General features: G+C 39.7%; 1 protein-coding gene across 6 annotated transcripts in view; it reads right to left on the bottom strand.

Annotated features, from left to right (window-relative positions):
* The window catches only part of SGMS1 (sphingomyelin synthase 1), a 310,369-nt gene that overhangs the window by 34,006 nt on the left and 252,500 nt on the right, over positions 1 to 23,863 (bottom strand). For all 6 annotated transcript variants that reach the window (XM_033215416.1, XM_033215407.1, XM_033215423.1 and 3 more), the window contains one exon: positions 4,558 to 5,411. In XM_033215416.1, coding sequence (XP_033071307.1) covers positions 4,558 to 5,180 — 623 coding nt within the window. In that variant the 5' untranslated portion in view covers positions 5,181 to 5,411. The remainder of the gene's footprint in view (positions 1 to 4,557; positions 5,412 to 23,863) is intronic.

Genomic DNA, 23,863 nt, shown 5'->3' on the forward strand with positions numbered 1-23,863 from the left:
GATCCGCTTGCCTCCACCTCCCAAAGTGCTGGGATTAGAGGTGTGAGCCACCACACCCAGCCTGCAATGGCATCTCAACCAGGCCCCCTGCTTCAACTCTTGCTTCCCTAGTCTCTGTAATGCAGCCACATTCTTTTAAACGCCAGTTTCATTCTTTTAAAACACCAGGTTTTTCATATCCTTCTCCCCTAATGACTTACTGCCACGTTTGAAATAAAATCCCAACTCCTCATCCATCCACGGTCCACAAGGCTAACACCTCACTGACCTCCTGCATCAGGGTTCTCTCTCAGCTAACTCAGCCACATGGGCCCTTGACCATTCCTCAGGTAAGTGCCAGAACTCTGTACTTTCTGTGTCTCCTGCATCAACTACTCTTCCCCAAACACATGCATGGTATTGTCTCATTTAATTCAGATGTCTGCTCAACCATCATCTAATCAGAGGACTCTACTTTCCGATCAATCTAAAATACCAGCCTCTCCCCACTCTCTCCAACACTTGCTAGCCCTTTGTACTGCTTTATTTTTCTCCATCACACTAGCCAATATCATGTATTCATTCACTGCCTCCCTTACACTGGCCAGAATATAAGCTTCACGAAAGCATTGGGATCCTTTGCTCAGTGCAGCATCCCCAGGGCCTCTCAGTGCCTGGAATATGGTATACTGCTCAATAAATACTAGATGAATGAATGAATGAATGAATTTTAGGTGAGCACTTTCTATGTGCTAGGCACTGGGATAGAAAGGTGAACGATGAATAGAATCTAGTTCTTCCCCTTGAGGAACTTACAATTTAGCAATGAAGGAGACATATATACAACTAATAGAATGAAATGTGATATGGGCTTAACGTGTTTGAGGAAACCTGTGGAGTGGGGTAGCTAGAGATAAGGCAGGAGAGATTGGGACCAGATGCTGAGGGCCCTTGAGCTTCAGGCTAAGGAGCTGTTTCTCCATCTGGGCACCCATTATGGAGTTCTAAATAGAAATGGAAAGAAGAGATGGATCTAAAATTAGAACCGAAAGAACTTAGTGACTACCTGGATAAAAGGAACTGAGGAGTTCTAGGTTTCTAGGAAATGCCACTGGTCAAATAGAAGGAAGAAAAAGTTGGAAGAAAAATATAGTAAATCTGGTTTTACGCAAGTTGAGTTTGAGGAACCTATGACCACCACACTAACTCATAATTTCTCTGGTGACTTGGAAACTCTATAGTCCTGCTCCTTGGCTAAGAAAGCCACTTTTTCAGGTGTTCACCATGTCCCAGTAGAGCTGAGCCACACGTATCACACATAGGTGCCACTGTGTTAGCCATGATTTAGTCATGCATGAAAAATCCTTACATCTTCAGCCTTCATCAAATCTGTAAGTTTAATATGTTCTTTATCATGCTTTCTTAAAACAAGGGATACCTGTTTTGCAGTGAAGTCTGACACAAATGCAGAGATTTCCCAGGATTTTTTCCTAGTCAATGGCTTGAAAGTCCAATTCTAAATGGGGAGACAACATTATTTACAATTTTAAAAACCAAAAAAGTTCTCAAGGACAGGCATTATTGTTGCTTTCCATTTTGAGAGGCCATGGAAATCCCATGTGGATTTATGTGTATATATATATATATATATAAACATATACTCATATAGATATGCAGGGCAGACATTAAGAATGAAAGGAGGAAAAAATTTAAGTACAAAAAAAAAATCAAAACCTATGTTTAATAGTAAAGGACAATTGTTTACAACATAAAGATAGAACCAAATGTCACAATGTCATAAATTCAAGATTAAGATTTTCCAGCACCTCAAACATTTGGTTAAAGGGTTTGTTGTTGGGATTTTTTGGCCAAATTCCAGTGATCTCATTTCTTAAGTGATCCTCCATAGTTTCATCCCATGATTCTTTTCTAAAAAGTAGAAGATACTGAAATATGAAGGAAGGACTGATTTTTTAAGGGATCAAAGACTTTTAAAATCAAAGTAGAAATATCCTGTTGGGAATTACTGGCCAAATAGGGTTAATTTGGAGAAGTCATATAAAACAAGCTCCTAAGTGGCACACCTCCTAGTGGAGATTGGGGATGGGGTCAACACTCAGAAGAGTCAAGTACAAAAAGAGGGAGAAGTTAATTCTCTGCTAAGAATATCCCATAAACAGAAGGATCAATTTCTCCAAAATGCCAGATACATAAAACTGCTATATTGCAATAACCAAATAACTAGAAACAAAGGGTTCCTCTGACACTACAAAAGATTTTAATCTTCTCTATGAGAGCCAGGAAAAGGTAGTTTATCCGTCTTCACTGCTTGATATGTCATCTGTATCTATCTTTCTTCCTACCTCCTACCTGTCTGGTGGGCCAAATACACTGAAGTGAGGTCACAAGGAGAGAGACAGGAAACCAGCAATAGACTCCAGTAGAAGGACAGGGTGGATGATGCTTACGATGATCATGACAACTCTGCTTTCATTTCCCACATCCCTATCCCACCAGAGGTGAAAATCAGAAAGGACTTAGTTGGATGCATTCTGGACACAAATGCCCTGAAGCTAATAAAATTCAAATATAACTGGCCCATCCAATTATGTTAGAATCAAATAAAATGTAGTCGTATATGACAACAGAAATCGTGTAGACTGAGACGCCATTATTTTGTGAGAAAAACAAGGCTCCTGAGATGTAAGGATCCACCCAAACTACTCAGCAAGTAGGACATACCTGAGGCCAGATCCCAGGCTGCCTGCGTTCCAGCACTGAGTTAATTTTGTCAAATCAACTGGTTTCTTGCTTTGAGCAATTTAAATATATAAATGACTACAGTATTGGCAATAAGTACCAGGAAAACACAAAATCATAAAGCTTAAAGAGAAACAGATTTGAGGAAAACTCCCTGTTGGGAAAATTGTAATTATTAATGTACTTCAAGAAAATTAGTTTTACGGTTAAGAGGATACTTTATAAGAATAAAATTACTTAAAAGTCACAGTTCTGTGAAAAATTCAGATTTGTAACTGTTAAGACTTACTCAAAGTTATATTCTGGGGCAGTAAATTATTTGCTTGAATATAAAAGTTTTTGTTGAAAAACCAGAAAAGGAGCAAACTTACAAAAACAAAACAACAAACATCAGGAAAACCCAGGAAGCATAATTTGAGCTGACCTTGCTTTGCACAGTACTGGCATTTTGTTCCAATGGGATTTTAGGAAAAAAGTTTAAAAGTCAAAAAGGCAAAAGCAGAACTAAAGTTTGGCAGCAAAAATAATGCACTTAATAAACTCCAAGTATCTTGTATTTCTAAAGCCTATTCCTATTTATTAGCCTCTTAAAACTAAAGGAACAACAACAACAAAAAGGTCTTCCACCAAATTAAATGCAGCCCAGACCATCAATTCTATTTCCGATTCAGCTTGAACTCTAGGATTGTCAATCTGTCTGTAAATAAACACTGATCAGTTAAATGGCTTTCTTTATACCAGTTAAGACCATCCATTCCTGGGAAAGTGTCAGGAACTGCTTTTATTTCAATTTGCAGGTATATAATTTATCAGGTTAAAAAAAAAGAGTCCTTATAAAACATACTAGGAAAAACCTTATCATTTCTGTCAAAGAACATTCAGCATGAACTCTCGGTGTGCATTTTGTTTTCTTGCTGTAAGATGAATTCCTTAATATTTAACCACGTGGTGGATCATGAAACACAGTCCACCGGACAGAAACTCAGCTCTTTAACAAACCAATTTCCAACCCTCATTCATGGAAATCGTAAGGTGTTCCTTTAACTAAGGAGAAAATCAAACATCAATGAAGGGACAATGTAGGCAACCTGAGTAAATAGCCTGTCTGAGGGTGTCCACGCTGAGTTTACAGCTTCGGATGTGAAAGCCATCTTGGATACACCTGAAACTAAGTGGGAGTTGCCTACTTAACACTCTGAGAAATCTGAATGGAACAATCACATGTTGCTTTAAGTAGCAGTAGTAGAAGGTGGGAATCCATTTAGGTCCATCCACAACCCACCTACCCAAAGTCATACCCTGAGGGTATTGTTTTCCCAACAACCCAAGCCACTCTGGAAGAGGTGTTCTGAATTCTGTGTGAAACATCTTTAAATACATATTGCTAAGGCTCCAGATATCTGACTCTGTGTGGGAAAAGCTATGCAGCCAATTTATAGTGCTTAGGCCAACTGTCGATTTATTTAATGGGTTAGTAACACCAACAAAGACTAGGTGGTTGATCTGTTGTTCAATAGCCTGTACTGTCTGAAGATGTCTGAGAGTTTTCTTTCTTATCAAGTGAAAACAGAGCATCATCTCTAACAGTCTGATTCATCATTCTGTATGAATCTTGCATAAAACAGGCAACGAACAGCATTTTCTTTTAAAGCTTCCAGACAGTAAGTTAGTCCAATAGGGTATGTGTTTAAAAAAGAAAAAAAAAAATTAGTATGTTTTGATCCCAGCAAGTTGATAAATTTCATTTATAAATAATAATTAGATGTTTGGAGTGCAAATCCCATAATCATCGAATCTTAGAGCTTTTACTTGACTTACTTGTATTTTAAGAGCAGCCACTGAATTAACCAGAGTCCTACAAGGATCATGCCATTAATTTCACAAATAGAAAAGGCCCACTGCACCCGGTTAAAATGGTCAAAAAATGTGTCCGGTAGTGGAGGCTGCACCTCCTTAGGAGGTACTCGTTCATGGACGACCGAGATCATCACTGTGGTGAGAACAAAACAGGAAAGTGCGTAAAGAAACGCCAGAAAAGTCTTGCCCCACTCCATGGGGTACTGAGAGCGCTCCAGTTCTGGCATGGGGATCTTTATCATCTCTTTCCTATACCCATTTGGCATCCCGTTGGGTTTAATCTTGATGCTGAAGCTGCCATCGGGGGTGGGGATGTCTATGCCAATGTTGAGGTGCCCGTTGGCATGACCATTCTTGTGTGCTTCTAAATGGTGCTCCATTTTCAGGGTTTCTATCATGTCCAGGAGCCGCTGCCCGTTGTCAGAGGAGACTCGGCACAAGGGGGGTTTTTTGAAATCCTCTTGGGTTAGGTTGATCAAGTCCTGGCCTGTGAAATGCTCCAGAGGCTCACAGTATTCTGGCATAGCATTCTCCAGCAGCCAGTCTGCCACCTTCTTGGGTGACCAATAAACCACTTCCTTCATTGTACTGGCAGACAGCAGGCAGTCCCCAGCTCACTCTTGGCAGGTCAGCAGTCACTGTTTCGACAGGGCAGGACACTGTCCTGCCTTGGCTCGTTCATCCTGTGGGGCCTCATGAGCAGAGACTTGTTTGGCAAGATGGTCAGGGCAGTTTTTAAACACCTCATGTAGCCGTCCAGGGTTCCTGAGCGTCCAAGCATTAATTCACCTCATTTCTGAGCAGGATTCTTCCTTCTGTGAAAGCAAGAGAAGATATCAAGATACTGTACTTCCAAATCACCCCTCTCGAAATGCAAAGCCTTATATACATAAGGAAAGTAGAAAACCAGTTATTGGTAAACTTAATAGTTTTCAAACGTATTCATTTCAGGGACCACTGATTTCCTGGTTATTAGTCTTTTGTGACACACATTAAATTGGATCTGAAAATGGATGTTGTCAAAGGAGACATATTTTATATTATTTCCAATGGTCTATTTTCTAAGAAGCAATTTGGCAGTGCTTTGGACACTTTTCAACCTGGTCAAGAGACCAGGTATTCTCTTTGTCCTTACATGCTTCCTGAGATAATTTGAAAGAATAAAATATATTTGCTTACCCTACCTCGTGAAGAATGTTTAAAAATGTACATAACATACAGCAACTCATAGAATTGCTGAGCTTCAAAATCAACTGGTTTAATTCTTTTTCCAAAAAAAAAAAAAAATCAGTGAGTCCCCTTTTCCGTATGTGCTTAGGTCCCAAATGTATAAAAGATCTACAAATGCCACTGCTTGGGTTGAAGCACAGGTGAAGGGCCAAGGTCCTGACGGCTCTGTTGATCTTTCTTAATCTCAGCCCCTCTCGGGTTCTGTGGGACCCCACGGTTTAAAAATAAAGGATCTGGTCCAACTTCTTCATTTACAAATGAAGAATCTGAGTTCTAGAAATGTCAAGAAACCTGCCCATGGCCAAGTGGCAGTCGGCATAGAAGAGTTACAAGTTAAGTTTCTGAGTTCTAGTTCAGTGGATGTACTTATTAAAATATTTTACTATGTGAAAATAACCAAATGCATATCTGTAGGGAAGATTCTAAAGTAGGATTCAAAATTTTATAAATTTGTGCATAAATAGAAACATACATGTATAATGTGTATATATAATACATATAACTATAATTATGGCTAACTATGGTACACAGACTGAGAATCCCTAATGCTAAAATTCAAAATCCAAAACGCTCCAAAATGCTAAACTTTTTGAGAACTGACATGATACTCAAAGAAAATGCTCATTGGAGCATTTCAGATTTTTGGATCGGGATGCTCAACTGAGTACATTCTGGAAATATTCCAAAGTATCCCCAAGATTGAAATCCAAAACACTTCTGGGCCGGGCGCGGTGGCTCAAGCCTGTAATCCCAGCACTTTGGGAGGCCGAGACGGGCGGATCACGAGGTCAGGAGATCGAGACCATCCTGGCTAACATGGTGAAACCCTGTCTCTACTAAAAATACAAAAATAAATAAATAAATAAATAAATTAGCCAGGCATTATGGCGGGCGCCTGTAGTCCCAGCTACTCGGGAGGCTGAGGCAGGTGAATGGCGTGAACCCGGGAGGTGGAGCTTGCAGTGAGCCGAGATTGCGCCACTGCACTCCAGTCTGGGTGACAGAGCGAGACTCAGCCTCAAAAAACAAACAAACAAACAAACAAAAAAAACAAAAAACAAAACACTTCTGGTCCCAAGCATTTTGGATAAGGGATACTCAACTTACACAATATTGTATAAAACAACTGGAAAGAAATATATCACATATTAACTGGAGTTATACTTAATGATGGTTCTGTAGGTATTTTCTACTTTTCTCCACCTATTTTTCTTTAATAAGCATATATTGCCGGGCACGGTGGCTCAGGCCTGTAATCCCAGCACTTTGGGAGGCCGAGACGGGCGGATCACGAGGTCAGGAGATCGAGACCATCCTGGCTAACACGGTGAAACCCCGTCTCTACTAAAAAAATACAAAAAATTAGCCGGGCGAGATGGCGGGCGCCTGTAGTCCCAGCTACTCGGGAGGGTGAGGCGAGAGAATGGCGTAAACCCGGGAGGCGGAGCTTGCAGTGAGCTGAGATCCGGCCACTGCACTCCAGCCTGGGCGACAGAGCGAGACTCCGTCTCAAAAAAAAAAAAAAAAAAAAAAAAAAGCATATATTACTTTTATAACAATCATACAAAATGAAAAACAAGAAAAGTTAAAAATAAAAGACCTTAACAAACTCCTTAACAAAGCATAATAATGGCTAATGAAATGTGGCCTTTGGCAGAAGATGGACCACAGTTTGACTCTCAGCATCTCCCATACATAATCCATTATGTGAGTTTCAGCTTATTCACCTCTAAAATGAATAATCAAGTATTTCCTTCACAGGGTTGTTGTTGATATTTAAGAAATCATATCTGAAAGTTCATGAAACATAACCTAGCTCTAAAACCAGTGATTTTCAAATGGATATGTGGGTACCCATATCCTTTTGTTTTTCTTCCTCAAATTACCTGTCATATCCAGTAGCCACTGTCCACTACATCTCACTATGAAAAAAAACTCTATCTACCAGTGGGCTAATTTTTTTTTTCTCAAATGATGACTGTTGCAAAGATCTGAAGATTTAAGGGCTTGAAATGCTATTTCCCTGAGTATGTTTCTGTGAAATAATAATCTGATAAAATCGTCCAAGCTTTTAAAAAATATATAGCCAAATAAGCCTAGGAATGCATACTGTAATCTCTCCTGGGGACAGCAGTATGCATTAGGATGTTAAAAGCTCCAGGAAATCTTCCAATTAAGAATCTATTTTGAGAAAAGATTTTTCAAGCTGACTTCATCAAGGCTATCCTACTCCTTGCCCCTTTTCCTACAGGACTCATTTCTACTGAATCCCAAAATCTTTTGCTTGTCAGGGGGAGACAGGGTCTTACTCTACTGCCCAGGCTGGAGTGCTGTGGTGCAATCATGGCTCACTGCAACCTCTATCTCCTGGGCTCAAGTGATTCTCCCAACTCAGCCTCGCAGAAGCTGGAACCACAGGTGCATGCCACTGTATCTGGCTAATTTTTAAAATATTTGCAGAGATGTGGTGGGGTGGGGGCTCACTATGATGCTTGGGCTGGCCCATATCCTACTTTAGAAAGAATTCCATCTTATTCTGGGAGTCCCAATCTTACTCTGAGAGTCCACTCTCAGTTATTCAGTCCATTTAACAACCAATCAAGTGGCAATAACAGCTTTTAAAGATATTCCAGACTTTGCAAACAAACTGGGTGTTCCCTTCACAGAACTTTCCCTGTCACACCTTCCTGTGACTAAGTGTCTGTCTAGACTCCCCTAAGAGCCTATGAGTGAATGTGAAGTAGTTACAATGTTAAGTACCCATAGATCTACATGCCCAGGGCTCAGAAGGTGCTCAATCAAAGTCTGCTCAGTATCTTCAAAAATATTATTTAGACCTAGTAACGTGTAGATGGCTTAATGGAAAACAAACCTGCTGAAAATACCACTGACAATGAAAATGGCTGTAAAACAATTTGGATGCACAAGGAGATTACGATGGGTATTCTCCAGAGAAATGTATAAAACCAAAGTACATCTCTGACCACTTAAAAACCACCGTAAAGAACTTCAGTTGCCACCGGTACTGCCCAGAGAGTGTCGAGAAGACACGCACACCAAACGGGAGTTCTGGCAGGTTAGGAAGAAAAGGGGACCTCCCTGGCCTCAGACCCAAGGCCTCCCCTCAAACCCTCTCCAGCAGAGTTAGGAAAACAGCCAAAGGAATCCTCAACATCTTGAAATGGGTATGAAAACTCTAAAGAAATATTCTCAGTGGAGTGTTGAGGCCCAAGGGAGATGAACAAAGTCTTTTCACCTAGGTTCTTCATTTCCCCCTTGCCCAGCTCAGGAAGTCAGCCAAGATAGGAAACTCCCTGAGAACCATAGCGACCAGACAGAAGCCAAAGTGTTATTTCATTTCTCTCTGATGGGATGAAGAGTCACATAATCTCTCAAAAGATAATCAACATTTTAAGAAATATTTATTTATTTATTATTTTACTTTAAGTTCTGGGATACATGTGCTGAACATGCAGGTTTGTTACCTAGGTATACATGTGCCATGGTGGTTTGCTGCACCCATCAACCCATCATCTAGGTTTTAAGCCCCTCATGCATTAGGTATTTGTCCTAATGCTTACCCTCCCCTTCCCCCCTACCCTATGACAGGCCCCAGTGTGTAACGTTCTCCTCCCTGTGTCCAGCTCCCACTTATGAGTGAGAACATGTGGTTGTGGTTTTCTGTTCCTGTGTTACTTTGCTGAGGATGATGGGTTCCAACTTCACAAACAGCCAATATCATACTGAAAGGGCAAATGCTGGAAGCATTCCCTTTGAAAACTGGCACAAGACAAGGATGCCCTCTCTCACCACTTCCATTCAACACAGTATTGGAAGTTCTGGCCAGGGCAATCAGGCAAGAGAAAGAAATAAAGCGCATTCAAATAGGAAGAGAGGAAGTCAAATTGTCTCTGTTTGCAGATGACATGATTGCATATTTAGAAAACCCTGTCATCTCAGCCCAAAAATTCCTTAAGCTGATAAGCAACTTCAGCAGTCTCAGGATACAAAATCGAAGTGCAAAAATTACAAGCATTCCTATACACCGATAATAGACAAGCAGAAAGCCAAATCATGAGTGAACTCTCATTCACAATTGCTACAAAGAAAATAAAATACCTAGGAATTCAACTTACAAGGGATGTGAAGGACCTCTTCAAGGAGAACTACAAACCACTGCTCAAGGAAATAAGAGAGGATACAAACAAATGGGAAAACATCCCATGCTCATGGATAGGAAGAATCAGTATCATGAAAATGGCCATACTGCCCAAAGTAATTGATAGATTCAATGCTATTCCCATCAAGCTACCACTGACTCTCTTCAAAGAACTAGAGAAACCTACTTCAAATTTCATACGGAACTGAAGAAGAGCCCGTAAAGCCAAGACAATCCTAAGCAAAAAGAACAAAGCTGGAGGCATCATGTTACCTGACTTCAAACTATACTACAAGGCTACAGTAACCAAAACAGCATGGTACTGGTACTGAAACAGGTATATAGACAATCAACTTTAAAATAGGAAAAAATCAAATGCTAGGAGCCAATTTCATAATGGTCCATCAAGTATCCATCTGGCATTACAAGCATGGCAAGCACACATCTAACAAAGGAACTCGAATCTTGCAAAGGTGTGCCCATCAGGGCCCCTTTGAGACAGTGAGACAAATTAATGGCTTCTATTAACAAACTGGGACAACAAATTATTCCTTCCTTAAGATAACCCCTGTGCTTCCCCATAACTTGGAATTCTGTATGTATTCATCAAGAAGTTTAGATTCTTCCTTTAGTCTTTAAGGTCTTTCTCTGCAAAGCCTTAGCTGTCTACTCCACTTCATAATCCTTTTCTCCTCCCTGAATTCCTAAACCACGAATACTTGTGGTACACAATACAACTGAATGGTCTTATGTGTGTGCTATGGTAGAAAGAGTATTAGCCAAGTGAGCCAGGGAGCCTGCGTTCGAGAGTCTATCCAGCTACTTCCCTTCTTAACGAAGTCCTTTAGCCTTGCCAAGCCTCAGTTTCCTCTGGGAAATAGGATTAACATCTACTTTACCTACTGATATAGTTTGGCTGTGTCCCCACCCAAATCTCATTTTGAATTGTATTCCCATAATTCCCATTCTCCTCATGTGTTGTGGGAGAGACCCAATAGGAGATAATTTGAATCATGGGGGTAGTTCCCCCATACTGTTCTTGTGATAGTGAATAAGCCTCATGAGATCTGATGGGTCTATCAGGGGTTTCCACTTTTGCTTCCTCCTCATTTTCTCTTGCCACTACCATGTAAGAAGTGCCTGTCACCTCCCGCCATGATTCTGAGGCCTCTCCAGCCATGTGGAGCTATAAGTCCAATTAAACCTCTTTTTCTTCTCAGTCTTGGGTATGTCTTTATCAGCAGCATGAAAACAAACTAATACAGGAAATTGGTACCAGCAGAGTAGGGTGTTGCTGAAAAGATATCTGAAAATGTGGAAGCGACTTTGGAACTGGGTAACAAGCAGAAGCTGGAACAGTTTGGAGGGCTCAGAAGAAGACAGGAAAATGTGGGAAAGTTTGGAACTTCCTAGAGACTTGTTGAATGGCTTTTCCCAAAATGCTGACAGCAATACGAGCAATAAGGTCCAGCCTGAGGTGGTCTCAGATGGAGATGAAGAGCTTGTTGGGAACTGGAGCAAAGGTACTCTTGTTATGTCTTAGCAAAGAGACTGGAGGCATTTTGCCCCTGCCCTAGAGATTTGTGGAACTTTGAACTTGAGAGAGATGTTTTAGGGTATCTGGCAGAAGAAATTTCTAAGCAGTAAAGCATTTAAGATGTAACCTGGGTGCTGTTAAAGGCATTCAGTTTGATAAGGGAAGCAAAGCATAAAAGTTTGGAAAATTTGCAGCTTGACTATGTGATAGAAAAGAAAAATATATTTTCCAGGGAAAAATTCAAGCTGGCTGCAGAAATTTTGGTAAGTAGCAAGGAGCTTAATGTTAATCCCCAAGACCATGGGGAAAATGTCTCCAGGGCATGTCAGAAGTTCTTCACGGCAGCCCCTCCCATCACAGGCCCAGGAGGAAAAGGTTGTTTCACGGGCCGGGTCCAGGGTCCCCGTGCTGTGTGCAGACTAGGGACTTGGTGCCCTGTGTCCCAGGCACTCTAGCCGTGGCTGAAAGGGGCCAACATACAGCTCAGGCTGTGGCTTCAGAGGGTGGAAGCCCCAAGCCTTGGCAGGTTCCCCGTGGTGTTGGGCCTGCAGGTGCACAGAAGAATTGAGGTTTGGGAAATTTCGCCTAGATTTCAGAAGATGTATGGAAATGCGTGGATGCCCAGGCAAAAGTTTGCTGCAGGGGCCTGGCCCTCATGGAGAACCTCTTTTAAGGCAGTGCCGAAGGCAGATGCGGGGTCAGAGCCCACACATAGAGTCCCTACTGGGGTACTGCCTAGTGGAGCTATGAGAAGAGGGCCACCATCCTCCAGACCCCAGAATGGTAGATCCACTGACAGTGTGCACCATGCACCGGGAAAAGCCACACTCAATGCCAGTCCATGAAACTGGCCGGGAGGGAGGCTGTACCCTGCAAAGCCAAAGGGGGGGAGCTGCCCAAGACCATGGGAACACATCTTTTGCATCAGTGTGACCTAGATATGAGATCTGGAGTCAAAGGAGATCATTTTGGAGCTTTAATATTTGACTGCCCCACTGGAGTTTGGACTTACATGGGTCCTGTAACCCCTTTGTTTTGGCCAATTTTGCCCATTTGGAATTGCTGTATTTACCCAGTACCTGTACCCCCACTGCATCTAGGAAGTAACCAGTTTGCTTTTGATTTTCAGATTCATAGGCAGAAGGGACGAGTCTCAGTTCAGACTTTGGACTGTGGACTTTTGGGTTAATGCTGAAATGAGTTAAGACTTTGGGGGATTGCTGGGAAGGCATGATTGGTTTTGAAATGTGAGGACGTGAGATCTGGGGGGTACACGGGCAGAATGATATGGTTTGGCTGTGTGCCCACCCAAATTTCATTTTGAATTGTATTCCCATAATTCCTATATATTGTGAGAGGGACCCAGTGGGAGATAATTTAAATCATGGGGTGGTTTCCTCCATACTGTTGTCATGGTAGTGAATAAGTCTCATGAAATGTGATGGGTTTATCGGGGGTTTCCATTTTTGCTTCCTCCTCATTTTTCTCTTGTCACCGCCACGTAAGAAGTGCCTTTTGCCTCCTGCATTATTCCGAGGCCTCCCTAGCCATGTGGAGCTGTAAGTCCAATTAAATCTCATTTTCTTCCCAGGCTCGAGGTGTCTTTATTAGTAGTGTGAAAACGAACTAATACACCTACCTTCACACAGGCTGCTACTGCTGGGAGGATTCAATCATGTAAAAGGAATAAAAACTACTAATTACTCTAGGAAGTATATCTTGGTCTTCTTGTCACAACCTACACTTCTTTTCTGTTGCCTAACTGGGTCCACAGTAACACTTCATAAATATATACTGAAGCTGCCACTTACAAATGACATAATTTATAAAGCCCAATCATTCTGGCACACGAGTAAAGACAGCCTTCGAAATTTCAAGAGCAAATAAACTTTTATTTTTTCAAGCAAGCTTTAAAACTTGAAATAAAGGTATACATGCTGTTTTCCTGCAACGGATGCTGAAATTGTACAAAAAAGGGAAAAGCTCATTGCTACGGAAGTGAACTGTTGGACAACTATTCAGTACTTCAAAGGTCACTGCTAAAAGGTGGACCCCCAAAACCCCAGAGCACAGCTATACAGGGTGAGGTAAGATTTACTTTTCCCTGAGTTCACACACTGTGGTGTCTTTGAAAAGGGAAAGACAAAATATCATATCTAGACCCAGAAGACTGTACGTTATTAGCCTGGGCTCAGAGAAGAACTGCCACCATCACTCAGAAAAGCCATGCTGAATCCATTACTGGGAGAATGTTAAAAAATAACATACAGCCCAAATTACTAGACATTTTTCAGAACTGGGAATAATATAAGAGTAAAAATATGCATACATTCTTTATCCCAAAATAACACAAAATTTGAGAGACAGAAGCAGCACAGAAATACTTCGTTCATATCTAACTTTTAGAGATAAGTAAACTAAAATGCAGTGAGGTTGTGATTGGTCTAAAATCTCATACATAGCAAAGAGTCGCCTTGGGGCTAGACCAAGACCTAAAGTGCTTTTCAGGGCTCTCCCACTGAAAAAGATTCAACAGTCTCACAGATCTAAGCTTGTATCAAGGGTAGTCTAAAAAGCTTCTTAAAATTATAATGGTGTTCTTTAGGATAAAAGCAGAGAAAAACAGCACATGTTCATTATAGATTCTAAGCTTACCAGGATTTTATATTTAGCCTCAATTTAGTAAAAAAGAAATCTGCTAAATTCAATTTGGCTCCAATTCTTAAAATACATATTTTAGACTTTAATATTATAAAAACCATCAGACAATATGACATGACATGGTAAAAACTATGTATATTATTATCAAAGCCAAGCAGGTCTTTAAACAAAAAAGTAAAAGCAAATTATTCTGGTAATGAAAAAAAAATTACTAACCAAAATTAGTAAATAAATCATTTATAAATTTTTTATCCTTATTCGCAAATAATCTATTATACTATCTTGTTATCTGGAAGTTACTAGAAGCAAGACACAGTTAACAATTTACCATGCAAATTACACATTGAACATAAGTTTTCAAGAATCAGAATACCACAATGCAACTAGACCTGGGGCAATTGCTCAGAAAATCTGAATTCTAACGCTTGCTCTAGTACTAACCTGTGCTCCAACCCCAGTGCCTCAGTTTCCTAGTATGGAATAATTTATTCCATCCACTTACTCCACTAGTTAAGGGAATTTGCATGTACCTGACAGTGCTTTGGAAAACATAATACATAAAATATAAGAAATTATTATACTGAATATAATTTATTCTTTCCTTGACGATTCAATGGACTTTTAAAATGAATGCCATGAAATTAACAATTTAATTTTTATGATTTTTTTAAGGCATGAAGGACTCAGGTTTGAACAAACAAGCTGGCATGTCGGTGAAAAAAGCACTGAGAAACTACAGGATTCTAGATGTTTCTAAATGCTGATAATGATAAAAGAATGATGAAAGTAGTACATGCATAGTTAGTCTCATATACAGAGTGAACCAAACTTTTGGCTTCACGTATCATATCTCTAAAAACAAAAGCAGCTGGGCACGGTGGTTCATGCCTGTAATCAATCGCAACACTTTGGGAGGCCAAGGTGGGAGAATCTCTTGAGGCCAGTTCATGACCAGTCTAGGCAACACAGTGAGACAACATCTCTATTTTTAAAAATGTAACAAAAAATAAATACATTTAATAATAAAAACAAAAGCAAAAGTAACACGGAGTACATACATGACTTTACTCTGATAGCTTATAGTTGACTTAAAGCAAGATCAAAATTTTGCGGGCATGTAGCATTTAGCTCAAACTTTATAACACAAAACTACCTGTGGGGTACCTTGTTAAAGAGCAATATAAATCAAGAATTGATATTATTTTATTATGAAACAGACTAAGTGTCTCTTTGTAAAAGCTTTAAGTTCAGACAGAAGTTTTTACATCTTCTAGAACTTTCCATAAAATAATAACCAGAACAGGTACAATGGCTTATGCCTGTAATCCCAACATTTTGGGAGGCTGAGGCAGGCAGATAACTTAAGGCCAGGAGTTCGAGACCAGCCTGGGCAAAACCCGTGTCTACTAAAAATACAAAACTTAGCTGGGCGTGGTAGCTCATGCCTGTAATTCCAGATACTCAGGAAGCTGAGGCATGAGAATTGCTTGAACCTGGGAGGCAGAGGCTGCAGTGAGCTGAAGTCCTGTCACTGTACTCCAGCCTCCAGCCTAAGCAACAGAGCAAGACTTTGTCTCAAAAAAAGTAAATAATAACCTAACAGATCTTTTAAGGCAATGTAGCCCACTGAAATACTCATGAGATAGGTGTTCAATTATTCTCTAATTCAATGTGGATAGCTTTACTCCAAACAAATCTAATAAGCTATAGATTTGTTATTTAGCATTTGAAGAGTTAAATAGGAAGAATTCAAAAAATGGTATAGATCTGAAGAACAAAAATGGTTAGAGTAACAGCCACATAGTTTCAGCTGAAGGACCTACATACTTATGTCAGTCTACCGTTGAGAAAAATTTAGACTACTTTTGATGCCTTAACCTTTAAATTGTTCCTTATTTTAAATTGCTATTACATGCCGTGCTCACAATTCCATAGTCCAACTCTGGTTAGCAAATAAAATCATCCCCTGTGAGATGGCCCCTTGAACTAAGTGTGTGCTGACCTACTTTGCTAAGATATAAGAAGAAGGGCTTGCTGGAGTGTACGTATTTTGCCTTTTTGGCTGGTAGACTTTAGGCTGTTAGAAGAGCCTTACTTAATGACATCTTTTGGTCTCCTCCACACTGTGTTTATTCAACAACGTCTAATATTTAGATTTCACAACATCTGAAATATATTTCTCTCAGGGGTTGCCCTGTAACTTACGCAATTGATAGTTTCCCCCCTTTTCCCCACCTCTCCCCAGATGACCCATTCCATTGTAGTAGCCCCCAGTGTTGTAAAAGGAAAGAGAGAATTTGGGGAGACAAAACAGCTATGATACAATGACAATAAATCAGCCATGTCCACTGTAAACCATAAATCATGGTTTTATAGTTGTTCACCGAGGATATAAAATGTAACACTGTTTCATACACTTCATGGAGAGTCCTGGCACCAGCAACATCAGCTAATTCTGCCTCCCCTTCCCCAAGCCTCCACTTGAGTCATTTTGTGACAGAATATATGTAAATATTTAGTGATCAGGAAATCCAAACAATCATTTATTATGGCAAAAAAACTAGGAAAAAAAAATCGAAACGCTCTGGAGTGGAAATTGATTAAATACACTGTACAACAGAATACCAAGCCTCTGCCACAGACTGTAGTGTATTTCCATATCTATAGTAATACATATTTATAGCTTTGTCACATAAACAGGTTACAAATAAAATGTATTATTTTTGTAAACACATATTGCAAATATCCACAGGGAACAAAGTCTAGAAGGTATACATTAACTTCTTAACCCTTACCTCTGGGTAATAGAATTGTGAAATAAATTTCTGCTTTACTTTTTTTCAGTATATTCTAATTTCTCTGATAAACATATATTACTTGCATTTAGAAGGGGAAAGGATATTTTCCCCCAAACATACTCTGTTTTTGAACATGTAGCCTGCTTTGTAAATTTAAAAATACATATTTCCTTCATTAGCTTTCTTAAAAAATATAAAATGAGCTTGCAGATTTCTCTAAATAATTGGAATCTTGGCTTTCTGTGTATAATTATGTTCCCAAATTCTTCATATTCCCAAGACATAATGGTCCAGGCGTACAAGCCAAACCACCAAAAAAGATGAAGCTGAAATCTGAAACAAAGTGCATAAAGGAACTCCAGTCTCAGATATTTCCCATCATTCCAGAGGGAAAACAATAAGCTATTAGCTTTACAATTGTTCTATCATCCTAAATTTCCTTCAATATCCATCCATCCAGGCTGCTGCAAAACAGCAAAGCCTATAAAAAACTCTGCCTGTTGTCATTATAATAAAAACTAATCTAATAGCTCTACTGACAACTAATCGTATTGTTTTTCCCACGGGATTTCATTCTTAGTACTAAATTACCAAAAACTCAGGAGATAATCTACTCCCACTCAACTGATTAACTGCCCCTCTGAGTCCGAACCAGCAGGACTGTTTCAATATTTGCCTAGTTAATCTGCAGAACTTGGACACGGATTCACTCTAGCAGTACTCAAGAATGTAGGACCTAATCAATGTTTCCAAATTCCATTAGCTCTCACAGGAGCTGCTGCACACAGTACTGATCTCATCTGCCCTGAGAAGCCTGGAAAAGTCTAAGACAGGCTCTCTATTTCTATCACACAACACTCGGTTCCTTTCACCCTTCTTCCTATCTTTTTCAAAATGAGAGCTAAATTCCTTCTAATTTGCTCCTCATTTAGCTGGAATAAAAATATTGCATGTGCCCTGGAATCCATCATAAAAGTAAGTTAAAACTGTAAAAAGCCAGATGGCTTAGGAAAAGGGTGAGGCCATGCTTTACTATCCTTTGCTTTTTAAGAATCTTTGATGCCATATTCTAAAGCATATCCACAGTGCCCAGATTACTAAAACTACCTCTGTTTACTCATCTATAAAGTAAAAATAATTCTGCATTCTTTTGGGCAGCAAGAAAGATCAGAAATCTGACATGGAATTTAGTAGGGTCATAGCAGCAGGGGATTTTCAAAGCATCTACAGGAGAAAAAGTTCAGGTCCTTCTTTTCCTCCCTTTCCTACAGAAAACCCAACAGTGATCAGTCAAGAGCTGGCGCTGGGGGTGGGGGTGGCAACTGGAGGTTGGGGAGGTGGCAGAGTCAGTGTCTGAACAGAGGAACGAGATCAACCTCCCCCACCATTCCTCGATCCCTCCTCATCCCTGTCTCTCCTCACATCTCCAGGATTAAGCAAGCATAAACTAAAAAGGTTGTCCAAGGAAGTCATTCCATCAGGCTCTCAAGTTCACATACCCGTCAGAACCCAGGCACATTAAATCAACCTGGATCACAGAGAATATGCAATCGTCAGGACTGCGGCAAACAGGATAGGGCAAGCCATACCTAGTGCAGTTAAAGATCAATTTTTTAAGGGGCAAAAATGAAAAACATGGAAGCTGAATCTGGCCCAAGGGATTGCCCCTTCCAACTTCACTTGCTCTCTCATTCATTATATCTAATAATGAATTCCTGGAGATCCTATCTTGAAGGCTCTCTCGAACTATTCCCTTTCCCTATTCCCATTTGCTTCTGCTTTAGTTTCTGCCTCCAGCCTGGCTCAACTGCAACCTTGTGCCACACTGCCATGAGATCTAGTACATAATCTGATCTCTTCACTTGAGGCTTAAGCTCCCCACAGTTCTCAAGATGACGTTCAGATGCCTTGACTTAGCTTCAAGGCCTTCCATGACACAGCCTATTTATTTACCTGTACTTTTCAGCCTCGCTCTACAAGCTCGGGGCCTGTATCATACCCATACTCAAGTGTTCCAGTAGATTCCCACACAAGCTAGTCATTTCATACCTTGAAAGTTGTTCCTTCTGCCTGGAATATTCTTCCTACCTCATACCTTCCTTAGTCCTTTCATTTGCTTTGGAATCTCTAGAGCTTGATGCATAGTACACACTTAATAGATGTTTCCTGAAATACCTAATTAAATGAGAATGCAAAGGAGATGACTTACGGTTCCAGAACATGGACCCAGTGATGCGTATCTCCTTTATACATCAAGCACATAAAAATCTACATAAAATATAACTGCTGACATTTTAACACCATAATCGGTTTCAAAATAAAGAAAAAGAATTTCTCATGTGTCAAAAGAAGAATAATCTCAAATTCAGAGTAGAAAAGATATAAGTTAACACTTACATCCCACAGGGACATCAGACTTGGACTCTACCTGCTAGGGGTTGGGGACTTAAGATCCCAGCCAAGGCAGAGGACTGAAACTTAGACCTTGAATAAAGCAAGAATCTCGCTAAGACCAGAAAAACTGGACCCATGAAACTGGCACACAATGATACAGAGTCCAGATTTACACTATCTGCATAGTGTGAAATTTCCAAGCCAATAAATTAAGGTAAATATAAAAGAAAAACATATAAATAGCTCCTTAAAGATGCTTCAAAAAGCAATGGTTCACAGGACTCCCACGGAAAAAGTAATCTTTGCTGAGGATGAGCAAATAATTGAAAAGTATAAATCACACAAGGAAATGATCCACCATGAGGGAGATTTGGCAGGTGTGACAAACAGGAAGTTTACCAAAGCATGAATTTGATCATATAAAACAGGTTTGAAGAGGCTACTAAATAAAGAATTGAAACCACAATGTAAAAACAAGACACGATTTTTTTTTTCTTAAAGATAGATGTGTTTAAAGAAGGTACAGAGAAACCCTAGGTTATCTCCTCTGGCCTGTGACCCACTGATACTTCAGGAGGAAAGAAGAGAGAGCAATATATTAAAAGCTGATCAAAAAAGGAAGCAAAATCAGCAAAAATGTAAAGTATACAAATACAAAGGGAACTGACAAATTTTGTCAAGCCTCAAGGATCTTAACAACCGAGCACCCACATCCTTTTTTGGGGGGTGAAAAGGGAAGTAGAAAACTGAATCCAGTTAATTAAAAGATGAATCAGATTTCCAAAAAGGCATTTTCACTGAACATATACGTTCTATCTCGTGGTCTCCAAAAAATCCTCTGAAATGGTAGTAAAAGGATTTTTTTTTTAAAAAAAAAAGGGATAAGAAATCAAAAGAGTCAAAGAGAACAGAAGAGGAGAAAACAGGGACACAATTTTGGAAGTTGGGAAGCACATGAATCAGTGGTGACAGATCTAGCAGACCCAAAACAAGGAGCCCCAAGCCAACAAAGGGGAAAAGAAGCACTCTGATTTACATAACACTAAATATTTCCTATAGCCTTAAAAGTATGAGGAATTGGTGGCATCAAGTACCTTGGAAATGGTGTGAAAGTGGAGTTAAAAGGCCACTTAAGAAGTTCCTCTAGATTCTCACTTTGTACGGCTAAGCAACTGCCTCTCCCCCACCCCACAGAATACTGAAGTTTATCCTCCGGAAAACAGAAATGGAGAGTTTCTAGAGTAGGGGACATCAAACACAGTTAGAAGCAGTGTGCCTTTTACCTCTTTAGGCACCTAGAATAACTTGCAGGTGAATGATCAGATGAATTTTTTTCTAGAAACACCCAAGATTTTAAGAAAAAAGACTTAAGGATACTGATATCTTACACTGAAACCAGATAAACAAGCTCACCTCATGCAGAGTTTCCAAATAGTTTTATTTGTGCCTACTTTAAAATATGAATGGACAACTAAAAAAAAAAAAATCACCAGATATCTGAAGAAACTCCCTAATAAATATAAAAGCCAGAGATGAAGATAAAAAACAAGCAAACAAAAAGAACTTGGAAAACAGACTATGAAAAACTACTGCTAACATTTTCAAAGACATAAAGTATCAAAAAAGAACAAGATGGTACCACAAAAAGGAGAGAGAATTTTAAAAAGAGAGCTCCTACAAATTCCTAATCAATATGAACAATTCAATAGGAACAATAGAAAAAGCTGAAAAGAATTTCAGACGTGAAACAAAATGAAAAGATGGAAAATTGAGAGAAGAGGATAATAAAAAAGCAATCTAGAAGTCCAAGATATAAATAGCAGGAGTTCAAGAAAATGCAAGAAAAAACACAGATTTAAAAATATTTTAAATCTAAAAAGAGAAAATTTTTTAAAATTATCAGAACTAAAGGGACATGAGTTGCCAAATTGAAAGTTCATCAAATGTCCGAAAACAGTGGCTGAAAGTACACTTTCTGTTATTATCATTCCACATTAGTTAATTTTTAAAAAATGGTAAGAAGATGAAGAATGCTCCAGTCCCATCCTGCTTTTCACTTTCGTGTTGTGCTTCCCTCCATCTTATCCCAACCAGAAGGGCTAGTCTCCATCCTTGACCTTCCTTATTAGAACTTCTGTCCCTAACCAGAAGAGCTACTGAGGACCTAAAGCACAATGACAATGTTCCTGATATCCAAAAGCAGAATTTTGATTGTACTTTCAATCACAACCTTGTAATGGGCAATAGTGCCTCCTTAATACTATAGAAGTGATGAGAACAATAATACCATAAACTTTACATACATGTTATGTAAAATAATCATTTCTTCCAGCTTTTCTAAAGCAATTCAGATTTCAAATATATTTTTCCCTTGTCTCATATACCATCAAAATGTCCTAGAAGATGCAATATTTAAGTTTCTAAATTACTTCTCTCTCAGCATGTTTCTCTACCCAGTAGTAGTTAGAAATTCTTGATGCGCTGACAATTTTTACTCAGAAGCATGGCGACTTTAAATAACCTGAGGACTTTGGAAAGCTGATTAGGGCACCCAATCACCATGCCTAACAAAGATAATCAAAAGCAACCAGGCCAGGCGTGGTGGCTCACACCTGTAATCCCAGCACTTTCGTAGGCCGAAGTGGGCAGATCACCTGAGGTCAGGAGTTCGAGACCAGCCTGGCCAAAATGGCAAAACCCCATTTCTACTAAAAATACAAAAATTAGCCAGGCATGATGGAGCATGTAGTCCCAGCTACTCGGGATGTTGAGAATCGCTTGAACCCGGGAGGTGGAGTTTGCAGTGAGCTGAGGTCATGCTACTGCACTCCAGCCTTGGCAACAGAGTGAGATTCCATCTGAAGCAAAACAACAACAAAAACAAACAAACAAACAAAAAATACTAATTTAAAGTATGCCTTTGGTTTTTACATTGGAGACTTTCTAGTGTTGGTAACAGATTGATCGGCTGAAAGAAAAGAACACAATCTCTTGATTAATATAACATATTCTAAAAACTAATTACACCGAAGTTTTTTCAAAATTTTATTTTACTTAAAGTCACAAGATACATGTGCGGAGCGCGTAGGTTTGTTACATAAGCATACGTGTGCCATGGTGGTTTACTGTACCTATCAACCCGTCATCTAGATTTTAAGTACCACATGCATTAGTTATTTGTCTTAATGCTGTCTCTCCTCTTGCCCCTGAACCCCCGAAAGGCCCCGGTGTGTGTTGTTCCCCTCCCAGTGGCCATGTGTTCTCCTTGTTCAACTTGCACTTATGAGTGAGAACATGAGATATTTGGTTTTCTGTTCCTGTGTTAGTTTGCTGAGGACGATGACCTCCAGCTTCATCCATGTCCCTGCAAAGGACATGATCTAATTCCTTATTATGACTGCATAGTATTCCATGGTATATATGTACCACATTTTCTTTATCCAGTCTATCATTGATGGGCATTTGGGTTGGTTCCATGTCTTTGCTATTGTAAATAGTGCTGCAATAAACATGTGGCGCATGTGTCTTTATACTAGAATGATTTATACTCCTTTGGGTATATACCCCGTAATATAATGGGTCAAATGATGCAATATGTTGGGTCAAATGGTGTAAGTAATATGTTGGGTCAAACGGTGAAAAGCAACTGCAACAAAAGCCAAAATTGATGAATGGGATCTGATTAACCTAAAGAGCTTCTGCACAGCAAAAGAAACTATCATCAGAGTGAAGAGGCAACCTACAGAATAAGGAACTTAAACAAATTTTTAAGAAGAAAAAAACAATCCCATCAAAAAGTAGGCAAAGCAGTTAGAATGGCGATCATTAAAAAGTCTGAAAACAACAGATGCTGGAGAAGTTATGGAAAAATATAAACGCTTTTACACTGTTGGTAGGAGTGTAAATTAGTTCAACCATTGTGGAACACAGTGTGGTGATTCCTCAAGGATCTAGAACTAGAAATACCATTTGACCCAGCAATCCCATTACTGGGCATACACCCAAAGGATTATAAATCATTCTATGATAAAGACACACGCACATGTATGTTTATTGAGGCACTATTCACAATAGCAAAGACTTGGAACCAACCCAAGTGTCCGTCAATGATAGACTGCATTAAGAAAATGTGGCACATATACACCATGGAAAACTATGCAGCCACAAAAAAGAATGAGTTCACATCCTTTGCAGGGACATGGATGAAGCTGGAAACCATCATTCTCAGCAAAGTAACACAAGATCAGGAAACTAAACACCACATGTTCTCACACATAAGTGATGAGAACACATGGACACAGGGAGGGGAATATCACACGCTGGGGCCTGTCGAGGGGTGGGGGGGTAGGGGAGGGATAACATTAGGAGAAATATCCAATGTAGGTGATGGGTTAATGGGTGCAGCAAACCACCATGGCATGTATATACCTATGTAACAAAACTGCATGTTCTGCACATGTAACCCAGAACTTAAAGTATAATTTTTTA

Source organism: Trachypithecus francoisi, unplaced genomic scaffold (genome assembly GCF_009764315.1).
Source record: "Trachypithecus francoisi isolate TF-2019V2 unplaced genomic scaffold, Tfra_2.0 Contig00586, whole genome shotgun sequence".
Taxonomy (NCBI): domain Eukaryota; kingdom Metazoa; phylum Chordata; class Mammalia; order Primates; family Cercopithecidae; genus Trachypithecus; species Trachypithecus francoisi.